At 51.1% G+C, this 18,424-nt stretch overlaps 1 protein-coding gene across 1 annotated transcript in view; it reads right to left on the reverse strand.

The window, feature by feature from the left end:
* LOC311118174 (EMILIN-2-like) overlaps positions 1 to 18,424 on the reverse strand; it is a gene marked incomplete at both ends in the record, with an annotated part of 108,852 nt that overhangs the window by 17,984 nt on the left and 72,444 nt on the right. Inside the window, one exon of the mRNA XM_084193031.1 lies at positions 52 to 567. Coding sequence (XP_084049157.1) covers positions 52 to 567 — 516 coding nt within the window. The remainder of the gene's footprint in view (positions 1 to 51; positions 568 to 18,424) is intronic.

An 18,424-nucleotide genomic window follows, 5' to 3' on the forward strand; every position in this document is an offset into this window, starting at 1 on the left:
TTTGGATAACATTGTGGTAGTAACTCTGTCCACATCCCCACCACTACTGACCTGGTGCTCCAGCGAATCCTTTAATAGGTGTGGAGGATGAGTCCTCTGATCCTCTCCTGACTGTCACCCTCCTCATGTAGCCTGGTGGACCAGCCTCTCCCACCTCCAGGACCCGACGCGGCTGACTGGAGGGCTGGCGAGGTACCATTGTTAAGAAGGGTTGGTTAGGGTTTGATGGTTGGTTAGGTTGGTTAGGATTGGGTACTAGGGTTAAGATGGGTTGGTTATGATTGCCTGGTTGGTTAGGATGGGGTACGAGAATGACAGTGGGCTGGCCTGGCTGGTTAGGATGGTTGGGCTGATGTGGCACCAGGTACAGAGTTGGTTGTTTAGGTTGGCGGTGGGTGTTGGGCTGTAGAGGGTTGGTAGGCTGGCGTGGACTGGCTGGCTGTCTGGGGTTGTAGGGTTGCCTGGGGGTCTGGAGGGGCGAGTCAGGGGGGGTCATGTGGGGGATGTAGATCTGGTTAACCCTGGGTCTGGTCTGGTCTGGTACAGAACCAGGTCTCACTGGTTCATCTGAGAGAGAGAGAGAGAGAGAGAGAGAGAGAGAGAGAGAGAGAGAGAGAGAGAGAGAGAGAGAGAGAGAGAGAGAGAGAGAGAGAGAGAGAGAGAGAGAGAGAGAGAGAGAGAGAGAGAGAGAGAGAGACGAGAGAGAGAGAGAGAGAGAACGAGAACGAGAGAGAGAGAGAAAGAGAACGAGAGAGAGAGAGAGAACGAGAGAGAGAGAGATGGAGAGAGAACGAGAGAGAGAGCGAGAGAGAGAGAGAGAGAGAGAGAGGGAGAGAGAGAGAGAGAGAGATGGAGAGAGAACGAGAGAGAGAGAGAGAGAGAAACAGGGAGAGAGCGGGAAACAGGGAGACAGAGAAACAGGGAGAGAGAGAAAGAAACAGGACAGCAACACAATTAGACCCAACCAAATCATGAGAAAACAAAAAGATAATTACTTGACACATTCAAAATAATTAACAAAAAAACAGAGCAAACTGGAATGCTATTTTGCCCTAAACAGAGAGTACAGTGGCAGAATACCTGACCACTGTGACTCACCCAAACTTAAGGAAAGCTTTGACTATGTACAGACTCAGTGAGCATAGCCTTGCTATTGAGAAAGGCCGCCGTAGGCAGACCTGGATCTCAAGAGAAGACAGGCTATGTGCACACTGCCCACAAAATGAGGTGGAAACTGAGCTGCACTTCCTAACCTCCTGCCAAATGTATGACCATATTAGAGACACATATTTCCCTCAGATTACACAGATCCACAAAGAATTCGAAAACAAATCCAATTTTGATAAACTCCCTTATCCTACTGGGTGAAAAACCACAGTGTGCCATCAGAGCAGCAATATTTGTGACCTGTTGCCACAAGAAAAGGGCAACCAGTGAAGAACAAACACCATTGTAAATACAACCCATATTTATGTTTATTTATTTTCCCATTTGTACTTTAACTATTTGCACATTGTTACAACACTGTATATAGACATAATATGACATTTGAAATGTCTTTATTCTTTTGAAACTTCTGAGTGTAATGTTTACTGTTAATATTTATTGTTTATTTCACTTTTGTTTACTATCTACTTCACTTGCTTTGGCAATGTTAACACACGTTTCCTATGCCAATAAAGCCCTTATATTGAAATTGAAAAAATTGAGTAGAGAGAGAGAGAAACAAGGAGAATGAGAGAGTTACAGAGATAGTTTTTTGTTGGTTTACCATAAGGATTGGTGTTGTGGAGCGTGAGTATATATGAAACCACAATGATGCATCATATCTCATAATTAATACCAGTACCTTGGAACACGTGGTGGAAAAACAGGGTAACTATAACAACCCGCTCATAAACTCTTCTCTCCACATACAACCCACCCGGTTTCTCATAAACTCTTCTCTCCAACCCACACGGTTTCTCCCTGAGGAAGCAGCTGCTAGGCATTGTGCAGATGTTATTCCAGTGAGTGTTGGAAGACTGACAGCTGAGCAATAGACTGGTGCCCCTAGAGACCTCCTCACCTTAACCTCACAGAGAGACAGGCAGGGTCCTCCTCACCTTAACCTCACAGAGAGACAGGCAGGGTCCTCCTCACCTTCACAGAGAGACAGGCAGGGTCCTCCTCACCTTAACCTCACAGAGAGACAGGCAGGGTCCTCCTCACCTTAACCTCACAGAGAGACAGGCAGGGTCCTCCTCACCTTAACCTCACAGAGAGACAGGCAGGGTCCTCCTCACCTTCACAGAGAGACAGGCAGGGTCCTCCTCACCTTAACCTCACAGAGAGACAGGCAGGGTCCTCCTCACCTTCACAGAGAGACAGGCAGGGTCCCCCTCACCTTAACCTCACAGAGAGACAGGCAGGGTCCTCCTCACCTTCACAGAGAGACAGGCAGGGTCCTCCTCACCTTAACCTCACAGAGAGACAGGCAGGGTACTCCTCACCTTAACCTCACAGAGAGACAGACAGGGTCCTCCTCACCTTAACCTCACAGAGAGACAGGCAGGGTCCTCCTCACCTTCACAGAGAGACAGGCAGGGTCCTCCTCACCTTAACCTCACAGAGAGACAGGCAGGGTCCTCCTCACCTTCACAGAGAGACAGGCAGGGTCCTCCTCACCTTAACCTCACAGAGAGACAGGCAGGGTCCTCCTCACCTTAACCTCACAGAGAGACAGGCAGGGTCCTCCTCACCTTCACAGAGAGACAGGCAGGGTCCTCCTCACCTTAACCTCACAGAGAGACAGGCAGGGTCCTCCTCACCTTAACCTCACAGAGAGACAGGCAGGGTACTCCTCACCTTCACAGAGAGACAGGCAGGGTCCTCCTCACCTTAACCTCACAGAGAGACAGGCAGGGTCCTCCTCACCTTCACAGAGAGACAGGCAGGGTCCTCCTCACCTTCACAGAGAGACAGGCAGGGTCCTCCTCACCTTCACAGAGAGACAGGCAGGGTACTCCTCACCTTCACAGAGAGACAGGCAGGGTCCTCCTCACCTTCACAGAGAGACAGGCAGGGTACTCCTCACCTTCACAGAGAGACAGGCAGGGTCCTCCTCACCTTAACCTCACAGAGAGACAGGCAGGGTCCTCCTCACCTTCACAGAGAGACAGGCAGGGTCCTCCTCACCTTCACAGAGAGACAGGCAGGGTCCTCCTCACCTTCACAGAGAGACAGGCAGGGTTCTCCTCACCTTAACCTCACAGAGAGACAGGCAGGGTCCTCCTCACCTTAACCTCACAGAGAGACAGGCAGGGTCCTCCTCACCTTCACAGAGAGACAGGCAGGGTCCTCCTCACCTTCACAGAGAGACAGGCAGGGTCCTCCTCACCTTCACAGAGAGACAGGCAGGGTACTCCTCACCTTCACAGAGAGACAGGCAGGGTCCACCTCACCTTAACCTCACAGAGAGACAGGCAGGGTCCTCCTCACCTTCACAGAGAGACAGGCAGGGTTCTCCTCACCTTAACCTCACAGAGAGACAGGCAGGGTCCTCCTCACCTTAACCTCACAGAGAGACAGGCAGGGTCCTCCTCACCTTCACAGAGAGACAGGCAGGGTCCTCCTCACCTTCACAGAGAGACAGGCAGGGTCCTCCTCACCTTAACCTCACAGAGAGACAGGCAGGGTCCTCCTCACCTTCACAGAGAGACAGGCAGGGTCCTCACCTTAACCTCACAGAGAGACAGCCAAGGTCCTCCTCACCTTCACCTCACAGAGAGACAGGCAGGGTCCTCCTCACCTTCACAGAGAGACAGGCAGGGTCCTCCTCACCTTCACAGAGAGACAGGCAGGGTCCTCCTCACCTTCACAGAGAGACAGGCAGGGTCCTCCTCACCTTAACCTCACAGAGAGACAGGCAGGGTCCTCCTCACCTTCACAGAGAGAAAGGCAGGGTCCTCCTCACCTTCACAGAGAGACAGGCAGGGTCCTCCTCACCTTCACAGAGAGACAGGCTGGGTCGTCCTCACCTTCACAGAGAGACAGGCTGGGTCGTCCTCACCTTAACCTCACAGAGAGACAGGCAGGGTCCTCCTCACCTTCACAGAGAGACAGGCAGGGTCCTCCTCACCTTCACAGAGAGACAGGCATTGTCGTCCTCATCTTCACAGAGAGACAGGCAGGGTCCACCTCACCTTCACAGAGAGACAGGCAGGGTCATCCTCACCTTAACCTCACAGAGAGACAGGCAGGGTCGTCCTCACCTTCACAGAGAGACAGGCAGGGTCGTCCTCACCTTAACCTCACAGAGAGAGAGACAGGGTCCTCCTCACCTTAACCTCACAGAGAGACAGGCAGGGTCGTCCTCACCTTAACCTCACAGAGAGACAGGCAGGGTCCTCCTCACCTTAACCTCACAGAGAGACAGGCAGGGTCCTCCTCACCTTAACCTCACAGAGAGACAGGCAGGGTCCTCCTCACCTTAACCTCAAAGAGAGACAGGCTGGTTCGCCCTTACCTTAACCTCACAGAGAGAAAGGCAGGGTCCTCCTCACCTTCACAGAGAGACAGGCAGGGTCCTCCTCACCTTAACCTCACAGAGAGACAGGCAGGGTCCTCCTCACCTTCACAGAGAGACAGGCAGGGTCCTCCTTACCTTCACAGAGAGACAGGCAGGGTCGCCCTCACCTTAACCTCACAGAGAGACAGGCAGGGTCCTCCTCATCTTCACAGAGAGACAGGCAGGGTCCTCCTCACCTTAACCTCACAGAGAGACAGGCAGGGTCCTCCTCACCTTAACCTCACAGAGAGACAGGCTGGGTCGCCCTCACCTTAACCTCACAGAGAGACAGGCAGGGTCCTCCTCATCTTCACAGAGAGACAGGCAGGGTCCTCCTCACCTTCACAGAGAGACAGGCAGGGTCATCCTCACCTTCACAGAGAGACAGGCAGGGTCCTCCTCATCTTAACCTCACAGAGAGACAGGCAGGGTCATCCTCACCTTAACCTCACAGAGAGACAGGCAGGGTCCTCCTCACCTTCACAGAGACAGACAGGGTCCTCCTCACCTTAACATCACAGAGAGACAGGCAGGGTCCTCCTCACCTTAACCTCACAGAGAGACATGCAGGGTCCTCCTGACCTTCACAGAGAGACAGGCAGGGTCCTCCTCACTTCACAGAGAGACAGTTAGGGTCCTCCTCAACTTCACAGAGAGACAGACAGGGTCGTCCTCACCTTAACCTCACAGAGAGACAGGCAGGGTCCTCCTCATCGTCACAGAGAGACAGACAGGGTCGTCCTCACCTTAACCTCACAGAGAGACAGGCAGGGTCCTCCTCACCGTCACAGAGAGACAGACAGGGTCGTCCTCACCTTAACCTCACAGAGAGACAGGCAGGGTCCTCCTCACCTTAACCTCACAGAGAGACAGGCAGGGTCCTCCTCACCTTCACAGAGAGACAGGCAGGGTCCTCCATACCTTCACAGAGAGACAGGCAGGGTCCTCCTCACCTTAACCTCACAGAGAGACAGGCAGGGTCCTCCTCACCTTCACAGAGAGACAGGCAGGGTCCTCCTCACCTTAACCTCACAGAGAGACAGGCAGGGTCCTCCTCACCTTCACAGAGAGACAGGCAGGGTCCTCCTCACCTTAACCTCACAGAGAGACAGGCAGGGTCCTCCTCATCTTCACAGAGAGACAGGCAGGGTCCTCCTCACCTTAACCTCACAGAGAGACAGGCAGGGTCCTCCTCACCTTAACCTCACAGAGAGACAGGCTGGGTCGCCCTCACCTTAACCTCACAGAGAGACAGGCAGGGTCCTCCTCATCTTCACAGAGAGACAGGCAGGGTCCTCCTCACCTTCACAGAGAGACAGGCAGGGTCATCCTCACCTTCACAGAGAGACAGGCAGGGTCCTCCTCATCTTAACCTCACAGAGAGACAGGCAGGGTCATCCTCACCTTAACCTCACAGAGAGACAGGCAGGGTCCTCCTCACCTTCACAGAGACAGACAGGGTCCTCCTCACCTTAACCTCACAGAGAGACAGGCAGGGTCCTCCTCACCTTAACCTCACAGAGAGACATGCAGGGTCCTCCTGACCTTCACAGAGAGACAGGCAGGGTCCTCCTCACTTCACAGAGAGACAGTTAGGGTCCTCCTCAACTTCACAGAGAGACAGACAGGGTCGTCCTCACCTTAACCTCACAGAGAGACAGGCAGGGTCCTCCTCACCGTCACAGAGAGACAGACAGGGTCGTCCTCACCTTAACCTCACAGAGAGACAGGCAGGGTCCTCCTCACCGTCACAGAGAGACAGACAGGGTCGTCCTCACCTTAACCTCACAGAGAGACAGGCAGGGTCCTCCTCACCTTAACCTCACAGAGAGACAGGCAGGGTCCTCCTCACCTTCACAGAGAGACAGGCAGGGTCCTCCATACCTTCACAGAGAGACAGGCAGGGTCCTCCTCACCTTAACCTCACAGAGAGACAGGCAGGGTCCTCCTCACCTTCACAGAGAGACAGGCAGGGTCCTCCTCACCTTCACAGAGAGACAGGCAGGGTCCTCCTCACCTTAACCTCACAGAGAGACAGGCAGGGTCCTCCTCACCTTCACAGAGAGACAGGCAGGGTCCTCCTCACCTTAACCTCACAGAGAGACAGGCAGGGTCCTCCTCACCTTCACAGAGAGACAGGCAGGGTCCTCCTCACCTTCACAGAGAGACAGGCAGGGTCCTCCTCACCTTAACCTCACAGAGAGACAGGCAGGGTCCTCCTCACCTTCACAGAGAGACAGGCAGGGTCCTCCTCACCTTCACAGAGAGACAGGCAGGGTCCTCCTCACCTTAACCTCACAGAGAGACAGGTAGGGTCCTCCTCACCTTCACAGAGAGACAGGCAGGGTCCTCCTCACCTTCACAGAGAGACAGGCAGGGTCCTCCTCACCTTCACAGAGAGACAGGCAGGGTCCTCCTCACCTTAACCTCACAGAGAGACAGGCAGGGTCCTCCTCACCTTCACAGAGAGACAGGCAGGGTCCTCCTCACCTTAACCTCACAGAGAGACAGGCAGGGTCCTCCTCACCTTCACAGAGAGACAGGCAGGGTCCTCCTCACCTTCACAGAGAGACAGGCAGGGTCCTCCTCACATTCACAGAGAGACAGGCAGGGTCCTCCTCACCTTCACAGAGAGAAAGGCAGGGTCCTCCTCACATTCACAGAGAGACAGGCAGGGTCCTCCTCACCTTCACAGAGAGACAGGCAGGGTCCTCCTCACCTTCACAGAGAGACAGGAAGCTTTGGCACTGACCGACTGCACAATATGGGTCTCCTAACATGAATAACTCTGTGTGTACCTCACCCTACACCAGAGCCTCTTTCAGACATGAGGTGATGTATTCTGGAGCTGAAGTACAGAAACACTCTGCTGGTTTAGTAACTTCAGTAGCTTCAGCTGTTTGTTGTCTTGCTGATTACTGGAGACCTGTGTTCCAGAACGCATCTGGAGGTGGTGATCATGACTACCATCCTCTGCTCTGTCCTAGGTACTGTGGTGATCATGACTACCATCCTCTGCTCTGTCCTAGGTACTGTGGTGATCATGACTACCATCCTCTGCTCTGTCCTAGGTACTGTGGTGATCATGACTACCATCCTCTGTCCTAGGTACTGTGGTGATCATGACTACCATCCTCTGCTCTGTCCTAGGTACTGTGGTGATCATGACTACCATCCTCTGCTCTGTCCTAGGTACTGTGGTGATCATGACTACCATCCTCTGCTCTGTCCTAGGTACTGTGGTGATCATGACTACCATCCTCTGCTCTGTCCTAGGTACTGTGGTGATCATGACTACCATCATCTGCTCTGTCCTAGGTACTGTGGTGATCATGACTACCATCCTCTGCTCTGTCCTAGGTACTGTGGTGATCATGACTACCATCCTCTGCTCTGTCCTAGGTACTGTGGTGATCATGACTACCATCCTATGCTCTGTCCTAGGTACTGTGGTGATCATGACTACCATCCTCTGTCCTAGGTACTGTGGTGATCATGACTACCATCCTCTGCTCTGTCCTAGGTACTGTGGTGATCATGACTACCATCCTCTGTCCTAGGTACTGTGGTGATCATGACTACCATCCTCTGCTCTGTCCTAGGTACTGTGGTGATCATGACTACCATCCTCTGCTCTGTCCTAGGTACTGTGGTGATCATGACTACCATCCTCTGCTCTGTCCTAGGTACTGTGGTGATCATGACTACCATCCTCTGCTCTGTCCTAGGTACTGTGGTGATCATGACTACCATCCTCTGCTCTGTCCTAGGTACTGTGGTGATCATGACTACCATCCTCTGCTTTGTCCTAGGTACTGTGGTGATCATGACTACCATCCTCTGCTCTGTCCTAGGTACTGTGGTGATCATGACTACCATCCTCTGTCCTAGGTACTGTGGTGATCATGACTACCATCCTCTGTCCTAGGTACTGTGGTGATCATGACTACCATCCTCTGTCCTAGGTACTGTGGTGATCATGACTACCATCCTCTGCTCTGTCCTAGGTACTGTGGTGATCATGACTACCATCCTCTGTCCTAGGTACTGTGGTGATCATGACTACCATCCTCTGTCCTAGGTACTGTGGTGATCATGACTACCATCCACTGTCCTAGGTACTGTGGTGATCATGACTACCATCCTCTGCTCTGTCCTAGGTACTGTGGTGATCATGACTACCATCCTCTGTCCTAGGTACTGTGGTGATCATGACTACCATCCTCTGTCCTAGGTACTGTGGTGATCATGACTACCATCCTCTGTCCTAGGTACTGTGGTGATCATGACTACCATCCTCTGCTCTGTCCTAGGTAATGTGGTGATCATGACTACCATCCTCTGCTCTGTCCTAGGTACTGTGGTGATCATGACTACCATCCTCTGCTCTGTCCTAGGTACTGTGGTGATCATGACTACCATCCTCTGTCCTAGGTACTGTGGTGATCATGACTACCATCCTCTGTCCTAGGTACTGTGGTGATCATGACTACCATCCTCTGTCCTAGGTACTGTGGTGATCATGACTACCATCCTCTGTCCTAGGTACTGTGGTGATCATGACTACCATCCTCTGCTCTGTCCTAGGTACTGTGGTGATCATGACTACCATCCTCTGTCCTAGGTACTGTGGTGATCATGACTACCATCCTCTGCTCTGTCCTAGGTACTGTGGTGATCATGACTACCATCCTCTGTCCTAGGTACTGTGGTGATCATGACTACCATCCTCTGTCCTAGGTACTGTGGTGATCATGACTACCATCCTCTGTCCTAGGTACTGTGGTGATCATGACTACCATCCTCTGTCCTAGGTACTGTGGTGATCATGATTACCATCCTCTGTCCTAGGTACTGTGGTGATCATGACTACCATCCTCTGCTCTGTCCTAGGTACTGTGGTGATCATGACTACCATCCTCTGTCCTAGGTACTGTGGTGATCATGACTACCATCCTCTGTCCTAGGTACTGTGGTGATCATGACTACCATCCTCTGTCCTAGGTACTGTGGTGATCATGACTACCATCCTCTGTCCTAGGTACTGTGGTGATCATGACTACCATCCTCTGTCCTAGGTACTGTGGTGATCATGACTACCATCCTCTGTCCTAGGTACTGTGGTGATCATGACTACCATCCTCTGTCCTAGGTACTGTGGTGATCATGACTACCATCCTCTGCTCTGTCCTAGGTACTGTGGTGATCATGACTACCATCCTCTGTCCTAGGTACTGTGGTGATCATGACTACCATCCTCTGTCCTAGGTACTGTGGTGATCATGACTACCATCCTCTGCTCTGTCCTAGGTACTGTGGTGATCATGACTACCATCCTCTGTCCTAGGTACTGTGGTGATCATGACTACCATCCTCTGCTCTGTCCTAGGTACTGTGGTGATCATGACTACCATCCTCTGTCCTAGGTACTGTGGTGATCATGACTACCATCCTCTGCTCTGTCCTAGGTACTGTGGTGATCATGACTACCATCTTCTGCTCTGTCCTAGGTACTGTGGTGATCATGACTACCATCCTCTGCTCTGTCCTAGGTACTGTGGTGATCATGACTACCATCCTCTGTCCTAGGTACTGTGGTGATCATGACTACCATCCTCTGCTCTGTCCTAGGTACTGTGGTGATCATGACTACCATCCTCTGTCCTAGGTACTGTGGTGATCATGACTACCATCCTCTGCTCTGTCCTAGGTACTGTGGTGATCATGACTACCATCCTCTGCTCTGTCCTAGGTACTGTGGTGATCATGACTACCATCCTCTGCTCTGTCCTAGGTACTGTGGTGATCATGACTACCATCCTCTGCTCTGTCCTAGGTACTGTGGTGATCATGACTACCATCCTCTGCTCTGTCCTAGGTACTGTGGTGATCATGACTACCATCCTCTGCTCTGTCCTAGGTACTGTGGTGATCATGACTACCATCCTCTGCTCTGTCCTAGGTACTGTGGTGATCATGACCTCCATCCTCTGCTCTGTCCTAGGTACTGTGGTGATCATGACTACCATCCTCTGCTCTGTCCTAGGTACTGTGGTGATCATGACTACCATCCTCTGCTCTGTCCTAGGTACTGTGGTGATCATGACTACCATCCTCTGTCCTAGGTACTGTGGTGATCATGACTACCATCCTCTGCTCTGTCCTAGGTACTGTGGTGATCATGACTACCATCCTCTGTCCTAGGTACTGTGGTGATCATGACTACCATCCTCTGCTCTGTCCTAGGTACTGTGGTGATCATGACTACCATCCTCTGCTCTGTCCTAGGTACTGTGGTGATCATGACTACCATCCTCTGCTCTGTCCTAGGTACTGTGGTGATCATGACTACCATCCTCTGCTCTGTCCTAGGTACTGTGGTGATCATGACTACCATCCTCTGCTCTGTCCTAGGTACTGTGGTGATCATGACTACCATCCTCTGCTCTGTCCTAGGTACTGTGGTGATCATGACTACCATCCTCTGCTCTGTCCTAGGTACTGTGGTGATCATGACTACCATCCTCTGTCCTAGGTACTGTGGTGATCATGACTACCATCCTCTGTCCTAGGTACTGTGGTGATCATGACTACCATCCTCTGTCCTAGGTACTGTGGTGATCATGACTACCATCCTCTGTCCTAGGTACTGTGGTGATCATGACTACCATCCTCTGTCCTAGGTACTGTGGTGATCATGACTACCATCCTCTGTCCTAGGTACTGTGGTGATCATGACTACCATCCTCTGCTCTGTCCTAGGTACTGTGGTGATCATGACTACCATCCTCTGCTCTGTCCTAGGTACTGTGGTGATCATGACTACCATCCTCTGTCCTAGGTACTGTGGTGATCATGACTACCATCCTCTGTCCTAGGTACTGTGGTGAACATGACTACCATCCTCTGTCCTAGGTACTGTGGTGATCATGACTACCATCCTCTGCTCTGTCCTAGGTACTGTGGTGATCATGACTACCATCCTCTGCTCTGTCCTAGGTACTGTGGTGATCATGACTACCATCCTCTGCTCTGTCCTAGGTACTGTGGTGATCATGACTACCATCCTCTGTCCTAGGTACTGTGGTGATCATGACTACCATCCTCTGTCCTAGGTACTGTGGTGATCATGACTACCATCCTCTGTCCTAGGTACTGTGGTGATCATGACTACCATCCTCTGTCCTAGGTACTGTGGTGATCATGACTACCATCCTCTGCTCTGTCCTAGGTACTGTGGTGATCATGACTACCATCCTCTGTCCTAGGTACTGTGGTGATCATGACTACCATCCTCTGCTCTGTCCTAGGTACTGTGGTGATCATGACTACCATCCTCTGTCCTAGGTACTGTGGTGATCATGACTACCATCCTCTGTCCTAGGTACTGTGGTGATCATGACTACCATCCTCTGTCCTAGGTACTGTGGTGATCATGACTACCATCCTCTGTCCTAGGTACTGTGGTGATCATGATTACCATCCTCTGTCCTAGGTACTGTGGTGATCATGACTACCATCCTCTGCTCTGTCCTAGGTACTGTGGTGATCATGACTACCATCCTCTGTCCTAGGTACTGTGGTGATCATGACTACCATCCTCTGTCCTAGGTACTGTGGTGATCATGACTACCATCCTCTGTCCTAGGTACTGTGGTGATCATGACTACCATCCTCTGTCCTAGGTACTGTGGTGATCATGACTACCATCCTCTGTCCTAGGTACTGTGGTGATCATGACTACCATCCTCTGTCCTAGGTACTGTGGTGATCATGACTACCATCCTCTGTCCTAGGTACTGTGGTGATCATGACTACCATCCTCTGTCCTAGGTACTGTGGTGATCATGACTACCATCCTCTGCTCTGTCCTAGGTACTGTGGTGATCATGACTACCATCCTCTGTCCTAGGTACTGTGGTGATCATGACTACCATCCTCTGTCCTAGGTACTGTGGTGATCATGACTACCATCCTCTGCTCTGTCCTAGGTACTGTGGTGATCATGACTACCATCCTCTGTCCTAGGTACTGTGGTGATCATGACTACCATCCTCTGCTCTGTCCTAGGTACTGTGGTGATCATGACTACCATCCTCTGTCCTAGGTACTGTGGTGATCATGACTACCATCCTCTGCTCTGTCCTAGGTACTGTGGTGATCATGACTACCATCCTCTGCTCTGTCCTAGGTACTGTGGTGATCATGACTACCATCCTCTGCTCTGTCCTAGGTACTGTGGTGATCATGACTACCATCCTCTGTCCTAGGTACTGTGGTGATCATGACTACCATCCTCTGCTCTGTCCTAGGTACTGTGGTGATCATGACTACCATCCTCTGTCCTAGGTACTGTGGTGATCATGACTACCATCCTCTGCTCTGTCCTAGGTACTGTGGTGATCATGACTACCATCCTCTGCTCTGTCCTAGGTACTGTGGTGATCATGACTACCATCCTCTGCTCTGTCCTAGGTACTGTGGTGATCATGACTACCATCCTCTGCTCTGTCCTAGGTACTGTGGTGATCATGACTACCATCCTCTGCTCTGTCCTAGGTACTGTGGTGATCATGACTACCATCCTCTGTCCTAGGTACTGTGGTGATCATGACTACCATCCTCTGTCCTAGGTACTGTGGTGATCATGACTACCATTCTCTGTCCTAGGTACTGTGGTGATCATGACTACCATCCTCTGCTCTGTCCTAGGTACTGTGGTGATCATGACTACCATCCTCTGGTCTGTCCTAGGTACTGTGGTGATCATGACTACCATCCTCTGCTCTGTCCTAGGTACTGTGGTGATCATGACTACCATCCTCTATCCTAGGTACTGTGGTGATCATGACTACCATCCTCTGTCCTAGGTACTGTGGTGATCATGACTACCATCCTCTGCTCTGTCCTAGGTACTGTGGTGATCATGACTACCATCCTCTGTCCTAGGTACTGTGGTGATCAAGACTACCATCCTCTGTCCTAGGTACTGTGGTGATCATGACTACCATCCTCTGTCCTAGGTACTGTGGTGATCATGACTACCATCCTCTGTCCTAGGTACTGTGGTGATCATGACTACCATCCTCTGTCCTAGGTACTGTGGTGATCATGACTACCATCCTCTGTCCTAGGTACTGTGGTGATCATGACTACCATCCTCTGCTCTGTCCTAGGTACTGTGGTGATCATGACTACCATCCTCTGCTCTGTCCTAGGTACTGTGGTGATCATGACTACCATCCTCTGCTCTGTCCTAGGTACTGTGGTGATCATGACTACCATCCTCTGCTCTGTCCTAGGTACTGTGGTGATCATGACTACCATCCTCTGCTCTGTCCTAGGTACTGTGGTGATCATGACTACCATCCTCTGCTCTGTCCTAGGTACTGTGGTGATCATGACTACCATCCTCTGTCCTAGGTACTGTGGTGATCATGACTACCATCCTCTGTCCTAGGTACTGTGGTGATCATGACTACCATCCTCTGTCCTAGGTACTGTGGTGATCATGACTACCATCCTCTGCTCTGTCCTAGGTACTGTGGTGATCATGACTACCATCCTCTGTCCTAGGTACTGTGGTGATCATGACTACCATCCTCTGTCCTAGGTACTGTGGTGATCATGACTACCATCCTCTGCTCTGTCCTAGGTACTGTGGTGATCATGACTACCATCCTCTGTCCTAGGTACTGTGGTGATCATGACTACCATCCTCTGTCCTAGGTACTGTGGTGATCATGACTACCATCCTCTGCTCTGTCCTAGGTACTGTGGTGATCATGACTACCATCCTCTGTCCTAGGTACTGTGGTGATCATGACTACCATCCTCTGTCCTAGGTACTGTGGTGATCATGACTACCATCCTCTGCTCTGTCCTAGGTACTGTGGTGATCATGACTACCATCCTCTGTCCTAGGTACTGTGGTGATCATGACTACCATCCTCTGTCCTAGGTACTGTGGTGATCATGACTACCATCCTCTGCTCTGTCCTAGGTACTGTGGTGATCATGACTACCATCCTCTGTCCTAGGTACTGTGGTGATCATGACTACCATCCTCTGCTCTGTCCTAGGTACTGTGGTGATCATGACTACCATCCTCTGCTCTGTCCTAGGTACTGTGGTGATCATGACTACCATCCTCTGCTCTGTCCTAGGTACTGTGGTGATCATGACTACCATCCTCTGCTCTGTCCTAGGTACTGTGGTGATCATGACTACCATCCTCTGCTCTGTCCTAGGTACTGTGGTGATCATGACTACCATCCTCTGTCCTAGGTACTGTGGTGATCATGACTACCATCCTCTGTCCTAGGTACTGTGGTGATCATGACTACCATTCTCTGTCCTAGGTACTGTGGTGATCATGACTACCATCCTCTGCTCTGTCCTAGGTACTGTGGTGATCATGACTACCATCCTCTGGTCTGTCCTAGGTACTGTGGTGATCATGACTACCATCCTCTGCTCTGTCCTAGGTACTGTGGTGATCATGACTACCATCCTCTGTCCTAGGTACTGTGGTGATCATGACTACCATCCTCTGTCCTAGGTACTGTGGTGATCATGACTACCATCCTCTGTCCTAGGTACTGTGGTGATCATGACTACCATCCTCTGCTCTGTCCTAGGTACTGTGGTGATCATGACTACCATCCTCTGTCCTAGGTACTGTGGTGATCAAGACTACCATCCTCTGTCCTAGGTACTGTGGTGATCATGACTACCATCCTCTGTCCTAGGTACTGTGGTGATCATGACTACCATCCTCTGTCCTAGGTACTGTGGTGATCATGACTACCATCCTCTGTCCTAGGTACTGTGGTGATCATGACTACCATCCTCTGTCCTAGGTACTGTGGTGATCATGACTACCATCCTCTGCTCTGTCCTAGGTACTGTGGTGATCATGACTACCATCCTCTGCTCTGTCCTAGGTACTGTGGTGATCATGACTACCATCCTCTGCTCTGTCCTAGGTACTGTGGTGATCATGACTACCATCCTCTGCTCTGTCCTAGGTACTGTGGTGATCATGACTACCATCCTCTGCTCTGTCCTAGGTACTGTGGTGATCATGACTACCATCGTCTGCTCTGTCCTAGGTACTGTGGTGATCATGACTACCATCCTCTGTCCTAGGTACTGTGGTGATCATGACTACCATCCTCTGTCCTAGGTACTGTGGTGATCATGACTACCATCCTCTGTCCTAGGTACTGTGGTGATCATGACTACCATCCTCTGTCCTAGGTACTGTGGTGATCATGACTACCATCCTCTGTCCTAGGTACTGTGGTGATCATGACTACCATCCTCTGTCCTAGGTACTGTGGTGATCATGACTACCATCCTCTGCTCTGTCCTAGGTACTGTGGTGATCATGACTACCATCCTCTGCTCTGTCCTAGGTACTGTGGTGATCATGACTACCATCCTCTGCTCTGTCCTAGGTACTGTGGTGATCATGACTACCATCCTCTGCTCTGTCCTAGGTACTGTGGTGATCATGACTACCATCCTCTGCTCTGTCCTAGGTACTGTGGTGATCATGACTACCATCCTCTGCTCTGTCCTAGGTACTGTGGTGATCATGACTACCATCCTCTGTCCTAGGTACTGTGGTGATCATGACTACCATCCTCTGTCCTAGGTACTGTGGTGATCATGACTACCATCCTCTGTCCTAGGTACTGTGGTGATCATGACTACCATCCTCTGTCCTAGGTACTGTGGTGATCATGACTACCATCCTCTGCTCTGTCCTAGGTACTGTGGTGATCATGACTACCATCCTCTGTCCTAGGTACTGTGGTGATCATGACTACCATCCTCTGCTCTGTCCTAGGTACTGTGGTGATCATGACTACCATCCTCTGCTCTGTCCTAGGTACTGTGGTGATCATGACTACCATCCTCTGCTCTGTCCTAGGTACTGTGGTGATCATGACTACCATCCTCTGCTCTGTCCTAGGTACTGTGGTGATCATGACTACCATCCTCTGCTCTGTCCTAGGTACTGTGGTGATCATGACTACCATCCTCTGTCCTAGGTACTGTGGTGATCATGACTACCATCCTCTGTCCTAGGTACTGTGGTGATCATGACTACCATTCTCTGTCCTAGGTACTGCGGTGATCATGACTACCATCCTCTGCTCTGTCCTAGGTACTGTGGTGATCATGACTACCATCCTCTGGTCTGTCCTAGGTACTGTGGTGATCATGACTACCATCCTCTGCTCTGTCCTAGGTACTGTGGTGATCATGACTACCATCCTCTGTCCTAGGTACTGTGGTGATCATGACTACCATCCTCTGTCCTAGGTACTGTGGTGATCATGACTACCATCCTCTGTCCTAGGTACTGTGGTGATCATGACTACCATCCTCTGCTCTGTCCTAGGTACTGTGGTGATCATGACTACCATCCTCTGTCCTAGGTACTGTGGTGATCAAGACTACCATCCTCTGTCCTAGGTACTGTGGTGATCATGACTACCATCCTCTGTCCTAGGTACTGTGGTGATCATGACTACCATCCTCTGTCCTAGGTACTGTGGTGATCATGACTACCATCCTCTGTCCTAGGTACTGTGGTGATCATGACTACCATCCTCTGTCCTAGGTACTGTGGTGATCATGACTACCATCCTCTGCTCTGTCCTAGGTACTGTGGTGATCATGACTACCATCCTCTGCTCTGTCCTAGGTACTGTGGTGATCATGACTACCATCCTCTGCTCTGTCCTAGGTACTGTGGTGATCATGACTACCATCCTCTGCTCTGTCCTAGGTACTGTGGTGATCATGACTACCATCCTCTGCTCTGTCCTAGGTACTGTGGTGATCATGACTACCATCCTCTGCTCTGTCCTAGGTACTGTGGTGATCATGACTACCATCCTCTGTCCTAGGTACTGTGGTGATCATGACTACCATCCTCTGTCCTAGGTACTGTGGTGATCATGACTACCATCCTCTGTCCTAGGTACTGTGGTGATCATGACTACCATCCTCTGTCCTAGGTACTGTGGTGATCATGACTACCATCCTCTGTCCTAGGTACTGTGGTGATCATGACTACCATCCTCTGTCCTAGGTACTGTGGTGATCATGACTACCATCCTCTGCTCTGTCCTAGGTACTGTGGTGATCATGACTACCATCCTCTGTCCTAGGTACTGTGGTGATCATGACTACCATCCTCTGTCCTAGGTACTGTGGTGATCATGACTACCATCCTCTGCTCTGTCCTAGGTACTGTGGTGATCATGACTACCATCCTCTGTCCTAGGTACTGTGGTGATCATGACTACCATCCTCTGTCCTAGGTACTGTGGTGATCATGACTACCATCCTCTGCTCTGTCCTAGGTACTGTGGTGATCATGACTACCATCCTCTGTCCTAGGTACTGTGGTGATCATGACTACCATCCTCTGTCCTAGGTACTGTGGTGATCATGACTACCATCCTCTGTCCTAGGTACTGTGGTGATCATGACTACCATCCTCTGTCCTAGGTACTGTGGTGATCATGACTACCATCCTCTGCTCTGTCCTAGGTACTGTGGTGATCATGACTACCATCCTCTGTCCTAGGTACTGTGGTGATCATGACTACCATCCTCTGTCCTAGGTACTGTGGTGATCATGACTACCATCCTCTGTCCTAGGTACTGTGGTGATCATGACTACCATCCTCTGCTCTGTCCTAGGTACTGTGGTGATCATGACTACCATCCTCTGTCCTAGGTACTGTGGTGATCATGACTACCATCCTCTGTCCTAGGTACTGTGGTGATCATGACTACCATCCTCTGCTCTGTCCTAGGTACTGTGGTGATCATGACTACCATCCTCTG

The sequence above is a fragment of the Coregonus lavaretus genome (genome assembly GCF_964263955.1).
Source record: "Coregonus lavaretus genome assembly, contig: HAP1_SCAFFOLD_665, whole genome shotgun sequence".
NCBI classification, from domain to species: Eukaryota; Metazoa; Chordata; class Actinopteri; order Salmoniformes; family Salmonidae; genus Coregonus; species Coregonus lavaretus.